The sequence below is a fragment of the Callorhinus ursinus genome, unplaced genomic scaffold, assembly GCF_003265705.2.
Source record: "Callorhinus ursinus isolate GAN/ISIS: 27379988/994484 unplaced genomic scaffold, GSC_fseal_2.0 scaffold5, whole genome shotgun sequence".
Taxonomy (NCBI): domain Eukaryota; kingdom Metazoa; phylum Chordata; class Mammalia; order Carnivora; family Otariidae; genus Callorhinus; species Callorhinus ursinus.
In genome coordinates this window covers 49534616-49558379 of record NW_027397067.1, presented here as the reverse complement: position 1 = coordinate 49558379, position 23764 = coordinate 49534616, and the positions used below count along the sequence as shown (strand labels likewise).

The 23764-nt window shown below is 30.2% G+C and overlaps 1 protein-coding gene across 36 annotated transcripts in view; it reads right to left on the bottom strand.

Annotated features, from left to right (window-relative positions):
- The window catches only part of RIMS2 (regulating synaptic membrane exocytosis 2), a 587791-nt gene that overhangs the window by 237348 nt on the left and 326679 nt on the right, over positions 1-23764 (bottom strand). For 10 of the 36 annotated variants that reach the window (XM_073893068.1, XM_073893069.1, XM_073893070.1 and 7 more), the window contains exon 17: positions 10661-10687. The exons of the other annotated variants lie outside the window; for them this stretch is intronic. In XM_073893068.1, the coding sequence (XP_073749169.1) occupies positions 10661-10687 (27 nt within the window). The remainder of the gene's footprint in view (positions 1-10660; positions 10688-23764) is intronic. 36 annotated transcript variants of the gene reach the window in all.

The window sequence follows — 23764 nt, the reverse complement described above, 5'->3', positions numbered from 1 at the left end:
ATGACATTTATAGAAAAGATGACATTTATAGAATTTTATAAAACTATTGGATTTGATTTGCTGTTTTATGTAGCTTTTTCTGTCATTTATATTTAAGAGTGAAATCGGACTATAAATTTCCTTTTTTAGAATGGATTTGTAGATTTTTGGTATAAAAGTTATGTTTTCCTCATAAATGAGCTTGGAAATATTCTTACTTTATGTATATTCTGCAAGAGTTTTATTAAGTTGAAATAATATGTTAAGATTAAATATGAACTACTTGAAAAGAATGTCTGAATCTAGTGTTTTCTCTGTAAATCAAAGATCTATTTCAACTTTAACATATTAATATTTGTAGTTATAGGAATTCAGTTATTTTTTATTTTTCCATTTAATTCATTAGTTTGAATTTCTTAAAATTGTTCATTTTTTTAAAGATTTTATTTATTTTTTGACAGAGAGAGACAGCGAGAGAGGGAACACAAGCAGGAGGAGTGGGAGAGGGAGAAGCAGACTTCCCAGGACCCTGGGATCATGACCTGAGCCGAAGGCAGATGCTTAACAACTGAGCCACCCAGGCGCCCCTTAAAATTGTTTATGATTGGAATCAGACTGGCATTCTTTTGTCTCCTTCCACTCAGGATAATTATTCTGAGATTTATCCATGTTGTCAATGTATATCAATAGTTCATTCTTTTTTTGTTAAATAATACTCTCTATCATGGCTATACCACAGTTTATCTATTACCCAGTTGAAGGGCATTTGGGTTATCTGATTATTTCAAATCAAGTTACAATGAACATTCATATGTAAGTTGTTTTATGGCATATATTTACACTCTTCTTTGGTAAAGACTTAGTAGTGAGAAGACTGAATTATATGGCAGGTGTGTATTTAACTTTTTAGGAAAAACTGCCAAAGTGTTTTCCAAAGAGGCTATCACATTTTACATTCCCACTAACAGTATATGAATATTTCAGTAAATTCTCATCCTCACCAATACTTTGTTTCATAGGTTTTTTTTTTCATTTTAACCATCTTAATAGGGTCTAATGGCATCTCATTTACATTTACCTAAAGACTAATGTTGAATATCTTTTCATGTGTCTATTTTTTTTTTTAAAGATTTTATTTATTTATTTGACAGAGAGAGACACAGTGAGAGAGGGAACACAAGCAGGGGGAGCAGCAGGGAGAAGGAGAAGCAGGCTTCCTGCTGAGCAGGGAGCCCGAGGCGGGCCTCGAACCCAGGACCCTGGGATCATGACCTGAGCCGAAGGCAGACGCTTAATGACTGAGCTACCCAGGCACCCCTTCATATGTCTATTTTTAATCTCTAAATATTTTTAATGGTCTTTCAAATCTTATGTCCATTTTTTATTGTTATGTTCTCTTATTCATGAGTTTTAACATACACAACTAATGAATCATTGAACACTACATCAAAAACTAATGATGTAATATATGGTGGCTGAACATAATAAAAAAAGAAAATATATATTTCATCTCTGCAAAAAAAACCCAGTTATCTATATATTTTGTATACAAGTCTTTTATTACATATGTGATTTGCAAATATTTCTTCTGGCCTGTGGCTTGGTTTTTCATTATCTTAACAGTGTCCTTTAAAGAAAAAGTATTTTATTTTGAGAGAGTCCAATTTAATCAATGCACATGACTTTCATGCCCCAAGAAATTTTTGCCTAACCAAAGGCGATAAAGTTTTCTCCTAGGAGTTTTATAATTTTAGGGTTTACATTGATCCATTTTGAGTTAACTTTTGTATATGGTATAAATAGAAGTCTCTCTCTCTCTCTCTTTTTTTTTTTTTTTGCATATGGATATCTACAGGCCCTTAAAGCATTTCTTAAAAGGACTATCCTTACACCACTGAATTGTCTTTTCAGCTTTGTTGAAAACCAGTTATCCATATATGTGCGGGTTTATATCTGCATTCTATATACTGTTCTTTTAAAGCATTTTCCTGTTTCTTAAAAGATCTATTTATTTATTTTAGAGCGAGATAGAGAGAGAGAGAGAATGAATGGGAGGGGCAGAGGGGGAGGGAAAGAGAATCTCAAGCAGACTCCACCCTGAGCACAGAGCCTGACACGGGGCTGGATCTCAAGACCCTGAGATCATGACCTGACCTGAAACCAAGAGTCAGATGCTTAACTGACTGCATGACCCAGGCGCCCCTTCGTTTGTCTACTTTTATCACAATGTCTCATTTATTACAGCTTTATAATAAGTTCTGAAATCAACTATTGTTAAGGCTTCCAACTTTGATCTTTCATCAAAGTTGTTTTTAGCAATTCTGGATACTAAATATTTTCAGTTAAGTTCTAGAGTCAGTTTGTCAATTTACACAAAAATGCCTGTTGAGATTTTTTTAATTGAGTTGAGTCTGTAGATCAAGTTGGGGAAAATTAACATAATATTGCTTCTTCTGACCCACGAATGCAGTATTTCTCTTCATTAATTTGTCTTTTAAAATTCATTTTTACAGTGTTCTATAATTTTTAGTTTAGAGATCCTTTACATTTGTCAAATTTACTCCTAGTTAATATTTTTGACATATTTAAAAGGCATTAATACTAAATTTCAATTTTTAATTGTTCATTGCAGGTACATAGAAATACAACAAGCTCATAAACTCACTTCTTAATTATAATAGCTTTTGTGTAGATTCCATCTGATTTTCTATATAGATGAAGGTGTATTCAAATACAGACCATACTACTTCTTCTTCTTCAATTTGGGTGCATTTTATTTCTTTTTCTTTCCTTATGTACCAGCTAGAACCACCAGTACAATTCTGAATAGAAGTAGGGAGAATAGACAACCTTTTCTTGTTCTGATCTTAGGAAGAAAGATTTCGGTCTTTTATCACTAAGTATGATTCAGCTGTAGATTTTGATAAATGCCTTTTACCTATTTTTGGAGAAAGCTCCTTTCTATTCTACTTTGCTTAGAGTTTCTTCTTGTTTCCTTTTTTTTTTTTTTTAACAGAAATGGATGTTTGATTTTCTCAAATGCTTTTTCTGAATCTCTTGAGATAATGATTTTGGGTTTTTTAAATATGATAACACTAATTTTTGTATGTTAAACATTGAATTCTGAGATGAACACCACTTGGTCATGCTACATTATCTTTTTTATGTATTGTGGTATTCAATTTGCTAAATTTTTCTTTTGCTAAATCTTCTATAATTAAATTTGCTAAACTTGCCATAATTTCTATAAGGTCTGTAGATTTCATTCTTTTAGTATTTGGTCAGGTATTGGTATCATGGTAATGTTTCTCTCATAAAATGAGTTGGGGAGTTTTCCCAAATATACATTTTTCTGGAAGAGCTTTTGTAGAACTGGTATTATATTGTCCTTAAATGTTTAGCACACCACAATGGTTAAGTCATCTGGTTCTTGAATTTTCTTTGTGGGAAAGTTTTTAGCCATAGACACAGGGCTATTCAAGTTATTTCTTTTTGAGTGAGCATTGAGTTTCTGTCTTTCAAAGAAATTTTCTATTTTTCTAAGTTGTCAAATGTTTTGACATAATGTTTTTCATAACTTTTCCTTATTATCCCTTTAATGTTTGTAGATCTGTAGCTATTTTCTCATATTGGTAATTTCTGTCTTTTTTTGCTCACCATTCTGCCTATAAGTTGAACGATTTTATTGATCTCATAGAGTTAACCTTTGGTTTCATTAACTTTTTTTTATTGCTTTTTGGTTTTTATTTCATTGATATCTGTTCTGATTTTTACTATTCCCTTTCTTCAATATAACTTGAGTTTAATTTGCTCTCTCTCTCTTTTTATATTTTCTTAAGGTGAAAAGAGGTCATTGATCTGAGAATTTTTTTTGTAATATAAATATCTGGTGCTATAAATTTCCCATCTCTCTTCTGCTGTAGTTGCACCCCATGAATTTTGATATGTTGTGTTTTCATTTCATTCAGTTCAAAATACATTTTATTTTCCCTTTGAGTTCTCCTTTGACTCACGGTTATTTAGAAGTGTGTTATTTAGTTTCTAAATACTTGAAGATTATCTGGAGATATTTCTATTACTGATTTCTAATTTAATTCTATTATGGTCAGATAATATACTTGGTATGATTTGAATACTTTTAAATTTCTTGAGACATTTTTTGGCCAGAATATTATCTATCTTAGTAAGTTCTCTGAATGCACTTGAAAAGAATGTGTATTCTGATGTTGTTATGTGGAATGTTCTATAAACATTAATTAGGTTAAGTTAGTTGAAATTATTGATCCTCTCCAGTATTACTGTTTCTGTCTACTTATTCTATGAATTACTAGGAAAAGGGCATTAAAATCTGACTATAACTGAGGTTTTATCTATTTCTTCTGTAGTTACTTCACTGTATTTTAAAAATTGAGGTATAATTTATATAATATAAATTTAATTGGCTGTAGATATACTATCCAGTAATTTTTAATAAATTTTAAGAGTTGTGTAATCATCACCACAATCTACATTTAGAGCATTTCCATCATCCCCCCAAAATTGCTCATACTCATTTTCACTCATTCCCCATTTCTACCCCCAGCCAGACAACTACTAATCTAATCTCTGCTCTATAGATTTGCCTTTTCTGTACATGTTATATGATTGGAATAATAAAACATGTGGCCTTTCCTATCTGGCACCTTTTATTTAGCATAATATTTTTTATGTTAAACCATATGGTAGTATGTATTAATACTTTGTTATGTATAGCAATCCACTGTATGGATACCACATTTTATTTATCCATTCACTAACTGATGGATATTTGAATTATTTCCACTTTTTGGCCATTATGAATAATGCTGGTGTAAACATTCATGTACAAGTCTTTGAGTGGACATTCATTTTCATTTCACTTGGGTGTACATCTGAGTGATTTGCTGGGTCATATGGTAAATTTATTTTAAGTTTTTAACAAACCACCAAACTGTTTTCTAAAGGGCTACACTATTTCACATTTTCATCAGCAAATATATGAGGATTCCATTTTCTCAAAATCCTTGCCAAAAATTGTTAGTCTTTTTTTATTGCACTCATTTTAGTAAATGTAAAGTGATATCTCATTGTTATAATTTGCATCTCACTAATAACTAATGATACTGGGAATATTTTCATGTGTTTATTTACTATCCATATATCTTCAGTGAAATGACTATTCAAATATTTTGCCTTTTGATTGCATTATTTGTCTCATTATTGACTTTTAAGATTTCTTGACGCATTCTGGATGCAAGTCCTTTTTAAAATATGTGCTTTGCAAATATTTTGTCCAAGTCTGTGGCTTAGCTTTTACCTTCTTAATGGTGTCTTTGAACCACATTTTACATTTTATGAAGTACAATTTATCACTTCATTCTCTTATTGATAATGCTTTTGCTTTTGTCTTGAAGAAACCTCTGCCTAACCCAAGGTAATGACAATTTTCTCCTATATTTTCTTCTAAGAGTTTTGTAGTTTTAGCTCTTACAGTTAAGTTTATGATCCATTTTAAGTCAGGTTTTGTGGATGGTGTGAGATAGAGTCTAAGTTAATCTTTTTGCATGTGGATATTCAAGTGTTCAAGTATTAATAGCTAAGAAACAATTTTCCCCATGAATTACCATGGCACCTGTGTTGTAAATCAACTGACCATAAATATAAGGGTTTATTTTTGAATTCTGACTTAGATCCCATTATGCCAGTACCCCAATGTTGTGATTACCATAGTGTCGTAGTAAGTTTAAAATCAGGAAGTCTTCCAAATTTGTTCCTTTTTGACTATTCTGGATCTTGTGCATTTCCATATAAATTTTAAGATCAGTTTAATTACAGCAAAAAATATTCTTAGATTTTGTTAGGGATTGTACTGAATCCATAGACAAATCTGGGGGAGAACTGCCATCCTAATAATATTGAGTCTTCCAATCCATTAATTTGGAATATCTCTTCATTTACTTAGATGTTCCTTTAATTTTTTGAGCAATATTTTCTGAGTTATTTAGTATTCAAGTTTATACTTGAATTATGAAATTTATTCATGAGTATTTTAAAAATTTTGATACTATGGGTATGAAAATTTTCTTAATATCCTTTTTCGAAATGTTAGTGGCTAGTATATAAAATATAATTGATTTTGTATATTGTTCATATATATATATATATATATATATATATATGTTCACCTTGAGACCTTGCTGACATTGTTTATTAGTTCTAGTAGTTTTTTGTTGAGTCTTTAGAATTTTCTGCATGTAGAAGAATCATGTCTGTGAATAAAGATTGTTTTACTTCTTTCTTTCCATTTTGAATGACTTTTATTTATTTTCCTTGACTGCTTGCCCTAACTAGAATCCCCAGTGCACCACTGAATAAAAATAGTAAGAGCAAATATACTTGCCTAGTCTCCAGTTAAGGAGAAAGTATTCTATAATTAAAAATGATGTCAGCAGTAGGTTTTTTAGTCTTATCAGGTTGAGGAAGTTCCCTTCTATTCCTACTTTGTTAATAGTTTTTGTTGTGAAGTGGTGTTGACTATTGTCATAGCCTTTTCTCCATCTCATCACATGATCATGTGATTTTATCTTTTTATCTATTACTATGTTGAATTACATTTAATTGATTTAAATTAGTAAACAAATATTGCATTAGGGATAAATCCTTTTTAGTTAATAATCATCTTTACATATTGTTAAATTTGATTTACTAATATTTTGTTCAGGATTTCTGTGTTTACATTCATGAGATATTGGTCTGCAGTTTTGTTGTTATAATGTTTGTCTCCCTTTGGTATTGGAATAATATTGGCCTCATAAAATGAATTGGAGAGAATTTCCTTCTCTTTTTTTCCCCTCAAAGAATGTAAGAAAGATTGGTATTTCCTTTTACATATTTGATAGAATTCATCAGTGAAGCCACTAAGCCTAAGCTTTTCTTTTTACTAATTCAGCCTCTTTACATCATTATAGGTTTATTCAGATTTCTTATTTTTTCTGGATCAGTTTCTGTAATTTGCGGCATTCTAGAAATTTGTCCACTTCTTCTGTGTTGTTGAATTTTATGGCATAAAGGTGTTCATTGTATTCCCAAGTGATTCCCCAAGTATTCCCAAACTAATCCTCTTAACTTGTTCAATTGGTAGTGATTTCCAATACATTACTGGTTTTAGTAATATGTGTCTTTTCTCTTGGTCAAACTAGTTGTTTGTTAATTTTGTTGAGCTTTTCAAAGCATCATAGTTGGATCTTGTTTTTTTCTTTTTTAAAATCCAGTCTAACAATCTCTCTTTAAAATTTTTACCCATATAATTTGAAGCTCTATTATTACATGCTTAAATGTTTAGGATTGATATGTCCTCTTGATCAATTTACCTTTTTATTATTAGAAAATAACCTCCACCTTTGGTAATACTCTCTACCCTAAAGTCTTATTTGTCTAATATTAATATGGGTACTTCATATTTCTTTAAATTAGTGTTAGGAGGGTATAATTCCATCCTTTTAAACTAAAACTCTTTGTGTTTTTATATTTAAAATGGGTTTCTTATAGGCAATATTTAGCTGGCTTTGCCTTTTTAAAAATCCAATTTGACAATCTCTGCCTTTTAATTGCAGTATTTTGATTATTTACATTTAATGTGATTGATTTGGTTAGTTTACATCTATCAACTTGCTGTTTATTTTCTATTTGTCCCATTTGTTCTTTGTTCCATTTTCCCCACTTTCTGTATTCTTTTGGATGAAATGGATACTTTCATGGTTCTATTTTATCTTTTCTGTTTGTTGCTTATTATAACCCTTTGTTTTGTGGTTTTCGGGCTTAGAACATATATATTTATCTTATTATAATCTACTTTCAAGTGATATCATACTTCTCATATAGTACAGTATAAAAACGTTATAATCGGGGCACCTGGGTGGCTCTGTCGTTAAGCATATGCCTTTGCCTCAGGTCATGATCTCGGGGTCCTGGGATCGAGCCCCACATCAGGCTCCCTGCTCAGCAGGGAGTCTGCTTCTCCCTCTCCCACTCTCCCTCCTTGTGTTCCCTCTCTCTCGCTATGTCTCTCTCTGTTAAATAAATAAATAAATAAAATCTTTAAGACAAAATTATAATCATACACTTTTATTTTCCTCTCCTAACCTTCCTGTTGCTATTGTCATATATTTTACTTTTACATATGTTGCAAACCTTATACTACATTGCTATTTGTTTTAACAGTCAATTATATTTAAAGGTATTTAAACAAGAATAAACCTTATATATTTACCCCTACAGTTATCATTTCTTATGTTCCTTATTCCTTTATATACATCTATATTCTATATTTCCACCTGGTATCATTATTCTTCTGCCTGAGGGACTTCCTTTAATATTTGTTGTAGTGCATATCTTCTAGGTGATGAGTTCTTTTAGCAGTTGTATGTTTGAAAAAAAATCATTATTTCACCTTAATTTTTAAAAGAAATATGAATGGGTCTGGACTGATATCTTTTTCTCTGAGTACTTCACTGTTTCCAATGAAAAATCTGCGTCTATTTTATTTCTCAGTTATGCGTTGAGACTGTTTCCTCCAGATGCTTTATAATTTTTTATTATTGTTTTTTTAAAAATTTAATTATGAGGTACCTTCATATATTCTTATTCATATTTTTTGAGTTTAGAGTTGATTAAGCTTCCTGGATATGTGGTTTGTAGTTTTCATCAAATTTGGACAATTTTTAGTCATTATTTCTTCAAATATTTGCCTCTTCTCTCCTGCATGACTTAAATTACTTGTGTATTAGGCAGCTTCAAGTTGTCCATTGCTCACAGATACTTTGCTATTTTTTTAAATTCTCTTTTTTTACTTGTGCTTCGTTTTGGATAGTCTTTATTGCTTTATCTCCAAGTTCACAAATTTTTCTCTACAATGTTTATTGTTGTTAATCCCATTCAGTATATTTTTATTTTAGATATTGTAGTTTTCATTTACAGATGTTTCATTTGGATCCATTCATACCTTTTGTGTCTTAACATTTTGAACATAAGTAGATTTCTTTAACTGTTTAATATCTTTACTAATTATAACATCTGTATCAGTTCTTGTTTAGTTTTGATTGATTTAAATCCTTTTTATGGGTCTTTTTTTTTTCTTTTGTATGGCTGGTAATTTTTTATTAGAGGCCAGCTATTGTGAATTTTCCCTTGTTATGTGTTAGATATTTCTGTATTTCTATAACTATTCTTGAGCTTTTTCTACATGTAGTTGTGTACTTAGAAACACTTTGAACCTTTCAGTTCTTGCTTTTAAGATTTTTTTTAGGTGATTACAGTGTCAGTCTAGGGCCAAATACTCTTCACTACTGAGGCCAGAGACTTCTGTGAACTCAACCCAATGTCCTTTGAAATCTGATGTTATCCAGCCTCATGGGGAAAAAAAAAAAACAAAAAAACAAAAAACAGGCACTATTCTCAGGCATTATTACTTTTATACCTTTTGGGTGGTCCTTTCTCAAGGCTTGGGTAGATTCCTCCATTCATGCACTGACCAATACTCAGCTGAACACTTGAGAGGGACCCTCTGAAGTTCTTTGGAGTTCTCTCTCTGGATAGTTCTCTCCTCTTCAGGAGAGTTCTGTGAACTCTAGACACTATTGTCTCCCCAGACTCTTAGTTCCATCACCTTAGCTCAGGGAGTCCATAGGCTCCATCTGCCATTTCTCCCCCTATGCTCTGTGCAGGATATTCTCTTAAAGTGGCAGGCTAAGGCAATTTTAGGATTCAACTCATTTGTCTTCCTACTCTTAATAATTACTGTCCTCAGTTGCCTGATATCCAGTGTTATTAAATCCACTGACATGTATCTGTCCATTTTTGTTGTCTGAGGTAGGAAATACAGTCCCTTCTATTCCATCCTGGTGGTAAATGGTAGCCTTCCTCAGGAGATCTGAAACTTTTGTGTACCATTCCTGAAGCTTTTTATAATTATTTCCTAATCTTATTCAAGAAGATAATTTTTAAAAATATAAAAGTTCCTTAGACTAAATATATGTAAAATACTTCCATATTAAAAGTATTAAAACTAAAGTAAGTCCCAGTGACCAGTTATAAAATTTCACATTAGTTTAAAATATCTTGACATACTCTGTGCATGTGTGAATTTAAAAATCATAATACATTAGAGTAATACAAGTAAATCTATTCAGTTTTCCTTAGAAGATAGGACAGAATAGCTAAAATGATGGAAACTACAGCAAACATCATAGTTTTAATTATATTTTAATTCAACATACTTAGAATTTTTAACACTACCCCTCCATAAGTAAAAAACATTAAAAATTGTATCCATATAAATTCAAATTTTATGAAACAATGCACACAGTAACACAGAATATATTGAACCATACTTCATTGATGAAATAGTACCATACTATAAGAGACAATATTAGATACACTGAAATCATAAATCACTATATTTCAACAAATGGTTTTTAATACCAAAATAATAAAGATGTAAACATGGAAATGCTGGAAAAGTACTAAAGGCGGAAAAAGGAAGCTACTAGCATTTTGTTTAGAAATTTAACATATGCACAATAACCAGACAAAGCACAAAACAGCAAAACCAACTACACTGTGCATATGAATACATGCATTAAATATTGTGCATGCTAAAATTTACCTGAATTATATGAACATAAGGTTTTATCTGGAAAAAAAATGTTAAAATAATGTCAAAAATATGTTTAAAAATCTTTATATGTAATAGGGATATTAAAATCTAATCTCCACTTTATATTACAGACTGTATTTTAACATTTTTGTTATAAAATAAAAAGGGCATACTAATTCAGAATAAAATAAGATAGAAAGACACATCATATCTGAATTAGTAAAAAATCCAAGTTATGCTAGCAGACACTTTGATTAAATGAAATAATTACAGGCTAAGAGAAGGTACATGAAATAAAAAATAAATAATAGACCTGCCTTGCTTATTAATGGTATCAATTTTATTTAATAATACATGGTTATATAACAAACCATGAAATGTAAGAGGTACTGGCTACACACAGAAATTTAGCATGCAATAAGTGTCTAATGAGCTTAAACTGAAGGAATCTTAGAAAACATTATTAATTTTTGAATCCTTGATTTTGAAAAAGTATATTTTAAAACTGATTTCTTTTGGAGGAGGAACAATTTGAAAATTTACAGGGAACAAGTTATTTTGATATTCTCACTTGGTAAAAATGAATATAGAGAAAGAGAAATTGTCACAAATAAGTTAGCAGAATACAAGTTAGTTAGACTTTTTTCTATGTATAAATATTTACAAAGTTTTAAAAGGTAGGAAAATATTAATAGTTTTTACATTGAAAGATAAGTAAACTATCATGTGAATATCATTAGAAATTTAAGGGAATGTATAACTATCATGCCATAAAATACCAGAGAAGTGTAAATATGCCCTAATACCTAAAAAAAAATGTAAATATTTATCCTGACACATCTAAGTCATTAGCCCAAAGATAATAAGTCACAGGAAAATAAAATAATAGATTCAAAGGTTATCACAGAAGCTTAGTTTCTAATGTTCAACTAACAGATTTAAAATTTGAATGAAATTATTCTGAACTTTAACAAATAGAGAAATAGCATATTTGACAATATTTGACATGATTGATTTTTTTGATTAATAATCTACACAGTGGTGGAGTTATATAAAGTATTTTAAGGAAAAAAATAACTCCTCTAACCACTGCATAGGAATTTCTGAGGTCAGAGTATAATTGTAGAAATTAAAAAAAAAACTGTAGAGTTGAATAATTTTATAAGTATTGTAACATTTAACCGGGACATATGTTCATAAACTAAAGAAAAATCGAATCAACTAGCTTAAATGAGAACTTTACAAAATCAACATAAAGTTTCAGGTTTGGCCAACCAACACTTACCATCACTTCACTTACCAGGTTACCAAGTTACCTTCCATCATTTTCATTTAAAATAGATTTAATATATTTACCATATATTTTTAAAACTTATTGATACTCTTTTTTGAGTTTCCTTTCATTGTTTTCATATACAGCTTGTTTAAATACTCACTGGGTGTTATAGGCAACTAATAAATCGTTGAACACTACATCAAAAACTAATGATGTACTATGTCCTGGCTAATTGAACATAATATAAAAAATAATTTAAAAAAGCAGTTGAATAAATAAATTACTATTAAAAAAATAAAAATAAATTGATTAATTTTCCAATGTAAAAAAATAAATACTCATGTATATTTTTCTAGTCCTTTAACATTTTGACTTTTTGCATTTAAATTTTGTTAAATCTGAAATTAATTTTGATATACAATATAAGATAGTGGTATGCTGGTAAATGTTTAACAACTATCCATCTGGTGAAGAAAAAGCCCTGATTTGTGATATTTGTCAATTTCCATAATATAAATACTCCCAGACAGCCAATTCAAGCTACTAATGTCAAAGAGAAGAAATATGCACAACTGGTTCTAGTTCCAACATACCATCAGAAAAAAAGTTATTAACCATACTGAAGTTAAAATGTAATAGTAGAAGAACTCCGGTAAAGTCACAAACATAAACTGAAAATGGGAAGACTGAAGATGCTTTAGGATGTCAAAAACTCTTATATCACACAAAAAAAGAAAACTCTGAGGGTAATAATAATGAAGAATCTCAACATCCAAAAAACAAAGACGATGAAAATAACAAAAGAAGAGATAAAGTTATAACAGTCTTTCTAAACAAGAAAAAAAGCAGAATAAAAGTCACATAAAGAAAAAGAATTTGTACAATCAATAGAGCACACATGTATATAACTGATAGTACAAAACTCTTATGAAGAGGTGATCACAAGGTATGCAGCAAAAAGTTATAGGAAAAAGGGTAATAGAAATGTGTTACACAGTTAATAAATAAAATTATCACGTTACTTTAAAAACTGAATTGCTATAGTGTATATAATTTTAAATTGTAATACCAATGAGTTGTTATATATTTCCAAGTGAAAACACTGAACATAATCGTAAATCTAAGTAAATGTCTAAATTGAAATCGTATTTTACATGCTGAACCAATTAACATTTTTACCAGTTTTATAATTCTTCATAGATATCTTTGTATTATGTTAAATACTTTTTATTAAAATATTTAGGATGATGATATGCATATTCATATTGATTTACCCACATATGCAAATTAATGCTAATATAACATACCCAAACCCTAGAATTTCAAATGGATAAATATTTAGTAAAGGAAATATTTCTGTTTATGTCACTCTACTGTTTAGGTGTTCTGCTTTTTTAAAAGATTTTATTTTTAAGTAATCTCTACATCCAATGTGGGGCTCCAGCTTAGAACCTCGATATCAAGAGTTGTATGATCCACTGACTGAGCCAGCCAAGTGCCCCTACTGTTTATGTTTTTTAGTAGTAACTCTGAATGGTGGAACTTCATTCTTGGCAACAATGTTCCCACATGTAACAGTGTGTCTTCAGGAAAACTAAATCTAAGTCCCATATTGATATTACAGTATATATAATGGTTTTCTAAGAACATCAGGATAAAGGTATTATTTCATATCCTTTTTACATCTTGAATGATCTGGACATTGTGTTTTAATGACAGGTTTGACTCATTAAGTTTATTATCTCTTTTTTCTATTTGAAAGATATTATTTAAAGATTTTCTGCAAAGCACACTGTTGTTAACCTGATCCCCAAAGTGGCTTTTTGAAAATCACTTGTATCACTATGTCAATTTTATTTTTTTAAAGATTTTATTTATTTATTTGAGAGAGAGAGTACGAGAGGGAAGAGGGTCAGAGGGAGAAGCAGACTCCCTGCTCAGCCCGATGTGGGACTCGATCCCAGGACTCCAGGATCATGACCTGAGCCAAAAGCAGTCGCTTAACCAACTGAGCCACCCAGGCGCCCTCACTGCATCAATTTTAAAGTCAGAGGGTAGTCCCATATGGTTTTCCTTTTTATCACTGTCTAATATGCCCTTGGGAAAAGGACATAAAGTGAAATAATCAGTTCCACTACCAAGAAGTATAAGGCTTAATTCAGCAGTGCAGATTTTTACTGCCAGAATTTAGAACAAGACATATTAATGAGTTTGAGATTAATAGTCAAAGGATTACACTATTTCTTAAAACTGTAAGAAAAGGATCACTATAATTTAGAATAAAAGACATTAACTAAACTTCTCAAACTGTAGCTCTTTCTCTACAGATCTTGTTAAATACCTAATATTTTAAAAAGAAATAAGAGAATGAATATGGGTGCTCTCTTTCAAGGGTATAGATCCCTTGTCTTTTTAAAATTATAGTTTCTATTCATTATTAAAAATTCACAATTTATAAGAAGTTTTTATATTGGAAAAAAGGTATCAATATTTCAAGCTATTAAAGCTTACATTTTTTATTACAGAGACTTTAATAATAAATATTAAAAATATGGCCCAAATATATGTATTTCTATTTATTATATATAATACACTTACATATAACATAACTTTCCTATAGCATATATATAATATTTTTTAAACAATGTACATATTTTGGCACAAACTGTGATGCTGAAAAATACTGAAAGAAATTTTTATGAGGGGCGATAGGGAATCATTTACTTATTGTGACATTTACCAATTGGAAACCATTATGGTCATTGCCTAATTAAAGAACTTATAATCTAAATGCAAGCAAAAACATTTCCCTCCTAATATTTTCCATTGCAGTTCACTGCTTTCACTAATATTTCCCTAATATAAATGTCATTTAACTTTCTCCAATTTCAAAATACATGAGATTTCATTTATAAGCAAGGCAGGCATTTGTTTATACGGTATAATGAAAGGAAACTCCTCCCCTTAAAACATTTTTTTTTTCCAGGTTGCAACACATCAAGGAGAGGGAATACATCACATTAAGACATTATTGTACTACTTCTTTCAGACTTCTACCCTCAAATTATATTTAAAAATGATAAATTTCATAATCTGTAGCCTGGCACTCAATGCTTTCTGCATGTAAGTCTCATACTATTTAGATTTTATGTCTTTATCTTAGCATACTTAACAGTTTACTTTTCTCACCTCCATTTACTGAAATCTGACTTATTATTCTTTTAAGCCCTAGCTTATCACAGCTTGTATTATTCGATAACTCCACATAAGCTTACAATTTTAATTTTACAACTCTCCTTTCTATATATAATAAAAAATGATACAAATTCCAAGACTATGGTATGATCATGTACTGAGATATAAATTATGGTTTATTATCCTTATACTTCCCCTTATACATTTTAAAGAGGTGACAAGCTTGTTTGTGTTTCTTTTAATTAGGGAAATTAATGTTTCAGGTTGAAAAGCAAAGTGACATATAGTAGCACTTTACTTTCCATACTCTAGGCTTATTAATGAGATTTTGCTAGAGGAGAGAAATGAGAGAGGAGTGTAGAGTGGGCAGAGAAAGAAGGAAGGCACTGCTAAAGGTCAATATTTCCCAGATTTAGTAAGGAGACAATGGTTAGAGAGCTTTGTGAATAATAGGGAACCAGGCTCTAGGACCTCTCTGGAGTCCAGTGATATTTTAGGATTCTGGGATGGTAGCTCCATGATCAAGCTGTATGCTAAGCACCAAAGAGCCAGCATTAGTAAAAACTTCTATGCAGAGACCTAGGTTCAAGTAGCCATTGTGTACTAGGACAAATCAGCAAAGTTCTAGAAGGATTTAAAATTAATGGGTCTTTTCTGAATATTTTCCTTTTTTTAGGGCTTCCTGGAACCTCCATTAAGAGGTGGGAGTAGGTAAGGAGAAGGAATATTGATATTTGACTGGGAACAGAAATACCTAAGTAAGATTAAATCTAATTTTTGAAAAAAAATGTGTATTTTACATTCAAATTTGTGAATAGGTTTTATTGCTATCTAAATATAATGTATCTTTAGATCAATCACAAGTACCATAACGAGTAACTAAATATTTGTGGATATAAATAAAATAATGTGGATTTCAAAAGAAAGCAAGAAAGAAGAAAAAAGGACAAATCAAAAAAAACCCAACATTGTTTAAAATATTAAGGAAAATTTATAAGAAATTACATTAAATGTAAATGTATGAATTACCCCAATAAAAAATAACTCTTGTCATAATGGATTTAAGACGAACTTTACAATGTTTTCAAAAGACAAACCTTAAATATAAGGACACAAAGAAGTAGAAAGTAAAAGGATTGAGAGAAATATACCACATCAAAAAATGTTAACCAGAGAAAAGCAGCTACAGCATTATTAACATCAAGCAAAGAGGGTCTTAAGGAAAAAGCATGCCTAGATATAAAAAGACATATTATGTAACGATAAAATTATCAGTCTATTAGAAGTATAACAATTTAGTTTGTTAATGTACTTTAGATTTTTACATCTTGAATGATCTGGACATTGTGTTTTAATGACAGGTTTAACTCATTAAGTTTATTATCTCTTTTTTCTATTTGAAAGATATTATTTGAAGATTTTCTGCAAAGCAGACTGTTGTTAACCTGATAATAAAGTTGTATATGCCCAATAACATAACTGCAAAATCCATTAAGCAAATAGTGACAACATTAAAAGGAGAAAGTCCACAATCATACATAGAAATGTTAACAACTTTCAGTAACTGATGGAATACTCAGATCAGAAAAAAAAAAAGCAAACCCAGATTTGAACAACAAAACTGATAAACCTGAATAACTTGTAGAACATGTACAGAACTGTGACAAAATAAACATTCTTTTCAAGAACATTTGCCAAAATTGGTTACATGAAGCACCAGAAAGAAAATTAGTAATTTTAGAAAGATTCCAAATGATTCAAAGTATATATACTCTCACATGAGGAGAAATATGCCAGATATCACATAAATAAATAAATAAATAAACAAACCCTAGGGTTTGGAAACTTAATAATACACTCCTAAATAACTGATAGGTAAATGAAAGCACCACAGTAAAAAATATATATTTTCTGAAGAAATGAGGAGAAACAAACAAACTACATCTAAGGAAAGGAGAGATATAATAAGAATAAAAATTAGTGGAAAAGAAAAACAAATACAACCCAGAAAATAAACAAAACAGGTTTTTTTTGTTTGAAAGACTAATATAAGTCTGACCAAGAAAAACAGGAAAGGAAAAAGAAGGAGCAAATTACCAACACCGGGGAAAAGAGGACATCCATACACATCCAATGGACATTAACTAGAAAACAAGATATTATTATGAGTATTTTAATGTAAATAATTTTTTAATTAGGAGAAATGTACAAATTCCAAGAAAAATCCAACTTAACAAAGCTGACACAAGTCACAAATTTTGAATAGTTCCAAATTTAGCAGAGAAATTGAAATTATAATTTAAAGCTTACACACTAAGAAACTGCCAACCTTGACGACTTAAATGGTGAATACTTCTAAACATTTAAAGAAGAAATAATACCAATAATGGAGAAATTCTTTCAAGTAGAAAATAATGGTATACTTCCAAACATTTTTTATGAGGCCAGCACAACACTGAAATCAAAACCTGACAGAGATTATTACAAGAAAGGGAAATAAGACATCTAAAGGAAAAAGAAGAAACATTTCCTAGTACTTTCTGGAAGCCAGTATAGCATTGATAACAAAAGCTAATAAAAGACAATCTTTCTTTCTCACGAATATAGAGGCAAAAATTCTAAACATAGTATCAGCAAATTGAAACCTGGGATACATAAAATGATAATGCATCATGAGCTACCTGAATTCATCACAGGAGTGCTAGATTAACATTTGAAAATCCATGTAATATACCACATTAATAGAATAAAAGAGAAATATCATATGCTTATACATATATATGCAGAAAAAATTGATACAATTCAATATCCATTCAGGATTAAAAACTTTCATCAAACTAGAAATAAAATAGAACTTCCTGAATCTCAGTGTAGTGTAAAAATCTTACACTAATTACACAAAAATATCAACTATAATTGAGAAATATTTAAAGCTTTTCCTAAGGAATGGGGAACAAAACATGGATGGCAACTTCTACTCAACAAGACCCTCAGCATTTTATAAGACCTTGCCAAAGCATTAAGTAAGGAAAAGGAAAGCAAGGTATAACAATTTGAAAGAAGAGAAATTGTCATTATTCACAGGTAACATAATATTGTACATCAAAACTCAAACTAATGTATAGAAATGTTACTAGGATTCATTGAATAATAATAAATAACTTTTATTTCTGAATACCAACATCAATTTAAATCAAATCCCTAGATACCAATATAGTAAAGATTTGAAACCTACTAAAATATTACTTAGAGATATAGCAGATTCATGGAGTGGAATTTTCCTCACTCCCTGGAGAGACTTCAGTTCTCCCCAAACTGATGAATGTAATTTGAATCAAAATTCCAGAAGGATATTTATAAAAAATGATCATTTGATACTCAATTTCTTTATTAAGTGCAAAAAAATTAAGAATATTAACAATGATCTTAAAGAAGAACAAAGCTGGGTTAGTTACACTTCCAGATACCACAATTTATTACAGAGCTACAGTAATTAAGACACTCTGGTATTGGCACAAGAACAGAAAAGTTGCCTAATTGAAAGGAATAGACTTCAAAAAGTTACCCACATGCACGTGGCTTTTTTAATAAATGTACTGGATCAAGTGGACATCCAGAGGGTTAAGAATGAATTTTGATCCCTACCTCACACAATATACAAAACTCAATTCCAAATGAGTTGTAGATTTAACAAGCAGAGTAAAGCACTATTCTAGAAGAAAACATATAAAAATATCATAATGACCTTGAAGAAGATAAAGGTATTTTTATACAGATCACACCAACACACTAACACTAAAAAAAAAAAAATTGAAAACTAAAATACATTAACATAAAAAATTTCTGTTGATTAAAAGATCCCATTAAAGAATGGAAAGGCAAGTCATAAAGTAAAATACATTTGCAATACATTTATGCGATAAGGAATTCAAATTTATAATTTCAAAAAAAAATGATAAAGCAATAAGAAAAGACAGAACCCAAATGAAAAATGAGCTAAAAATTTGACCAGGCTTTTCATAAAAGAGGTATCTAAACGGTTTATTAACCTATGAAAAGGTCATTAAAGAAATGCAAATTAAAGCCACAATGAGGTAACACTAAACATCCATGTGAATGGGTAAGTGAAAATAAAAATTCCAAAAACAAGTAATGATGTGGAGAAACTCAAACCCTCAACACTACCATAGGAAGTACAAATTGGTACAGTTTTTTACTGTAGGGAGTAAAATGGGTACAGTTTGAGAAACTGTTTAATAATATCTACTGCAGTTGAATATATGCATAGCCTATTACCCATCTATTCTATTATCAGGTATATTCAAAGCAAAAACAAACACATATGATTACAAAAAGGTATGTATGAGAAAGTTCATAGCGGCATTATTAGGAACGGCCAAAATCTGAAAGTAAACTATTAGTCAACTACAGAATGCATAAATTCTTGTATATTTATAGAAAGGAATTGTGTATAGCAATGAAAGTAAGTTAACTGCAATTATTTGCAACAATATTGATAAATCTCACAAACATATTATGAAAAAAAAGCCAGATGTGAAAGAATAATCTATTTTGCAATTCCAATTCTATAAAATTCATATGTGTATGTGTGTGTGTATTCCAGTTACTTGAAGTTAAAAATAAGCAAAACTATTTTATGGTGTTTGACATCAGGTTAGTTGTTACCTTGGCAGGAGGAATACTTACTAGAAGAGAGCAAGAGGGAGGCTGGTGATGTTCTATTTCTTGATGTGGGTGCTACTTACATGTTGTTGTTACTTTGTGAAAATTCACTTGGGGGCATATTTATGATTTATACACATTTCTGTATAGATGCTATACTTCAGTAAAAAGTTTACTAAAAATGTAGAGTTTTGCTTCTGGGAATGACAGAGTAACTTATATTGGACTAACTCCCCTGCCAGTAATAATTACAAATTCTGGACAAATATTTTAATAACAAACTGTTTAAAGACATCAGACAACAAACAAATGCAGGCAGAAATTGGTGATATGGCCCTTGAAATAAGAAAAGTGCATATTGAAACAGCTTTTCTGCTAAGGGCCTTACCAATTTGGTGCCCTGCAGAGGAGTTATAGCCCAAGAAAAAAGTTTCATTCTTACATGGCTGAAGAGCCAGAGGTCAGAATTCAGAGTTGTCAGAGCAGCTAGATTTTTAACGAAAATCCTGAAAAAGAGGGAGCCAGAGAAGGGGAGACACAAAATTTACACACAACAGCCCCCTAAATCCTTCCCTAAATTGTAAACCGTAGGAGGAAAAACAAGAAGAAAGCCACAGCTGAAAAGCTAAAAGAGATGCAAGGAGATTTCAGCAACTTCTTGATGCACAGGACACAGAGTCTGGAGTTTAAGTCCAGTGATGTCATAGGATTTATTTTGGCCAATGTCTTGGACTTTGCCTGGAAAGTTCACATATTAGGAATGAGAACCACAAACCAGACTAAGGACTATGCCTTAGAACTATGGAAGAACACTTAATATATCCTCCATAGGTTTTAGGTGGTCCTTCAATAATTTCACTGTCTGCCAAAATAAAAACCAACCTTTTTCCAAATCCAGAGTCTCTAAAATGTATGAAACTCAATGTCCAGTATTCAATAAAAATTATTATATATATAAAACATGCAGAATGTGGTCCAGAATCAAAGGAAAAACCAGAAATATACGTAGACCCACAGAAGACTAAGATATTGGAGTTAGCAGACTTTAAAATAAATATTATAAATATATGAGAGAATTCACAGGATTATACACACACACACATTACATATAAGTAAATATAGATACTGCACATACATGTATGTACATTACATATACACATACATATATGTGCATATGTAGGTATATATGTAATGCTATGGGTTTTTTCATATTTACATATGTGATCCTGTAAATTATTTAATATACACACATACACATCATATATGTATATAATATTATACACACAGGGATATAATAAAAGAAAGGGAATTTCAGGAAGGATATAGGAAGTTCTAAGAAAACCAAATGTAAATCTTAAAATGAAAAATACATTTTTGCTAAAACAATTCATAGTATGGATTTCAAGGAAATTGGACACTGTAGAAGAAAACACCAGTAACTTGAAGACAGATGAGTAAAAATAATCAAAACTGAGTAAGACAGGAAAAAAAGATTTAAAAATAAACAGAACTCAATAACCTGTAGAACAATGTTAAGAGGTCTTTATATATGTACTGCAGTCCAAGAAAGAGATAAATAAGAGAATGGGGTTGAAAATTAGAATACTGGCCAAAAATCATCCCAAATAGTTGAAGTCTTGAGAAACTTAAATCATTAAATCACATCCCTTTTATCGTACACCTCTCAAAACCATCATATTGGTTTTGTCCCAATAATTTATTTCCATTCACTTTTCTAAAGACTTGTGGTTATGAGACTGTATAAAAATATAGTAGATAGGATGTTATCTATTTTAAAAAGTGAAAAGGTAAATAATGTTACATTTTGCTAAATAAAGAATTAACATTTGAGATGTCAGAGATGAATCTGATTAAAATGGGCCTAGGAAAAGAATAAAGGATCAAAAAAGAAAACTCTTTTTCATCTGTATAGTTCAACTTGTGATGAGAATGGTGAATAAGATACCAAGCAACAAACAAATTTGTAAATGACTTCTGTCATGTTAAAAAGGAAAATACTTCACTTAAGACATTATGCAACTTTAACTGAATAACAGTAAAGAATATATAAAAATAAAAACTTAAACATCAAAATACACCTTCAAAAACAATCTCTTTATGTGTCAGGACAGTAATGAATAGTTTCTTACCAATGAGTCAAAATAAAATTATGTGAATATGTGAGACATCTTACTATCTAAAAAAGCAATCTCACTTCTTTACTGATAAATTTTAGTTATTTGAACATATGGTTCCAATCTTGCTTACACCTTTTTAAAAATGCCTAATCAATCACTCTTTGAAATATGCACTGTCCCATCATTTGGTAATGTCTAAATAATATCTGGGATAAGAGTGGGTAAAAGTAGACTAAAGTTAAAAATTGTAGAAAATATTACTTTCATATTAAAATTTTAATTTCTCATAACCTAATTTCTTTCATACATGACCAGTGAGCATGTGGCCCTTTCTACAGATGTTTTAATGCATAGAACCCTCTTATTTTGCCCCATACAGAAATACTGGTGTAAGAAGAAGCCATCTATTTCAAATACTTTACCTAATTCCTTTACTAGGGAAACCATTCAAACCCTATAATCAAGGTTGCCTGGACTTCTGTCTCAAAAAGAATTAAGAAAATATTAAAGTTAGTTATAAGATATATGAAATAATTATTATTAGAGTGTTTTTTAAAATATTTCCTTACATGTTTAAAATTATAAATTACAAATGTCCATGGAAATGAAGTACTTTTTTGAATCATTTGAATTTACAAATTTAAAATAGGAAACCATTAGCACAGAAAACAGAATTCCAACAACACCAGTAAATATCCATATATATTCAATAAGCTCATAGCCTCAGCTCACGGCCTTGGAGATTGAATTACCAACATATTCTATTATGCAGATGTAGAGAATAAATGAGGGATTATTATACATTTTTGATGATAACTGTTCATGCATATGTTCCATCAAATATGTTAATGACCATGATTTTTGACCAAATAAGACATACTTATAAATAAATCCAATATTTACTCTCTCCATGAAAAAAAAAAACCTTGAAGGAGGTCATTCTTATGAATGAATTTTTAAAGTAATTAATGTTTATTTATATATGTCTTAACTTGACATAGAACCCTCTTATTTTGCCATATACAGAAATACTGGTGTAAGAAGAAGCCATCTATTTCAAATACTTTCACTAATTCCTTTACTGGGGAAACCATTCAAACCTTATAATCAAGGTGGCCTGGACTTCTATCTCAAAAAGAATTAAGAAAATATTAAATGCTCATCATTGATGAACAATATATCCTCAGCCAATAGTAATGTCTTTAACTTTCTATTTCTAAGTGTTATTTCCTAATCTTCATTTCTTTTATGCATATGTACATATTTTTACTTATAGTCAGTCCTATACATTGTTAATAAATTATGATTACATTTTAGGTGTAAAACACCAATTTTTCCCATATGTTCAAATATTGAAAATCTATTTTATTAGAGGTTAGTTGGTAGGTAGTGACAAGACTGAATGGTGCAACATGAAACCATATTACCCATGAATGAATTTAATACTATTAATGATTAAGTAGCAGAGGAGCCATTTGGGGATGATTAAATATTAAAAGCTACAAACTTGACTAAGTCAAATTAATTGCATGAAAATCTATGATACATGTAGCTACCTAGAAAGAACTCTATTCTCATTGTTCTTCACATACACTATTCTTAATTCACTGGGGAGGAAAAAAGTAATGAAAAGTGTTGGTAGATTTAAGAGTTTCAGATATTAAGTCATCAAAACTAGTTACTACAATAGCAACTAGAATAAGTATTAGCATTAGTAACCTATAAACTTAAACTATAAGAATTAGTACAAATTGATTTACATTAGTAAACTTCATGTACTAACCCATGATCCTACATTGTGATTTAGAGAGAATGTACTTA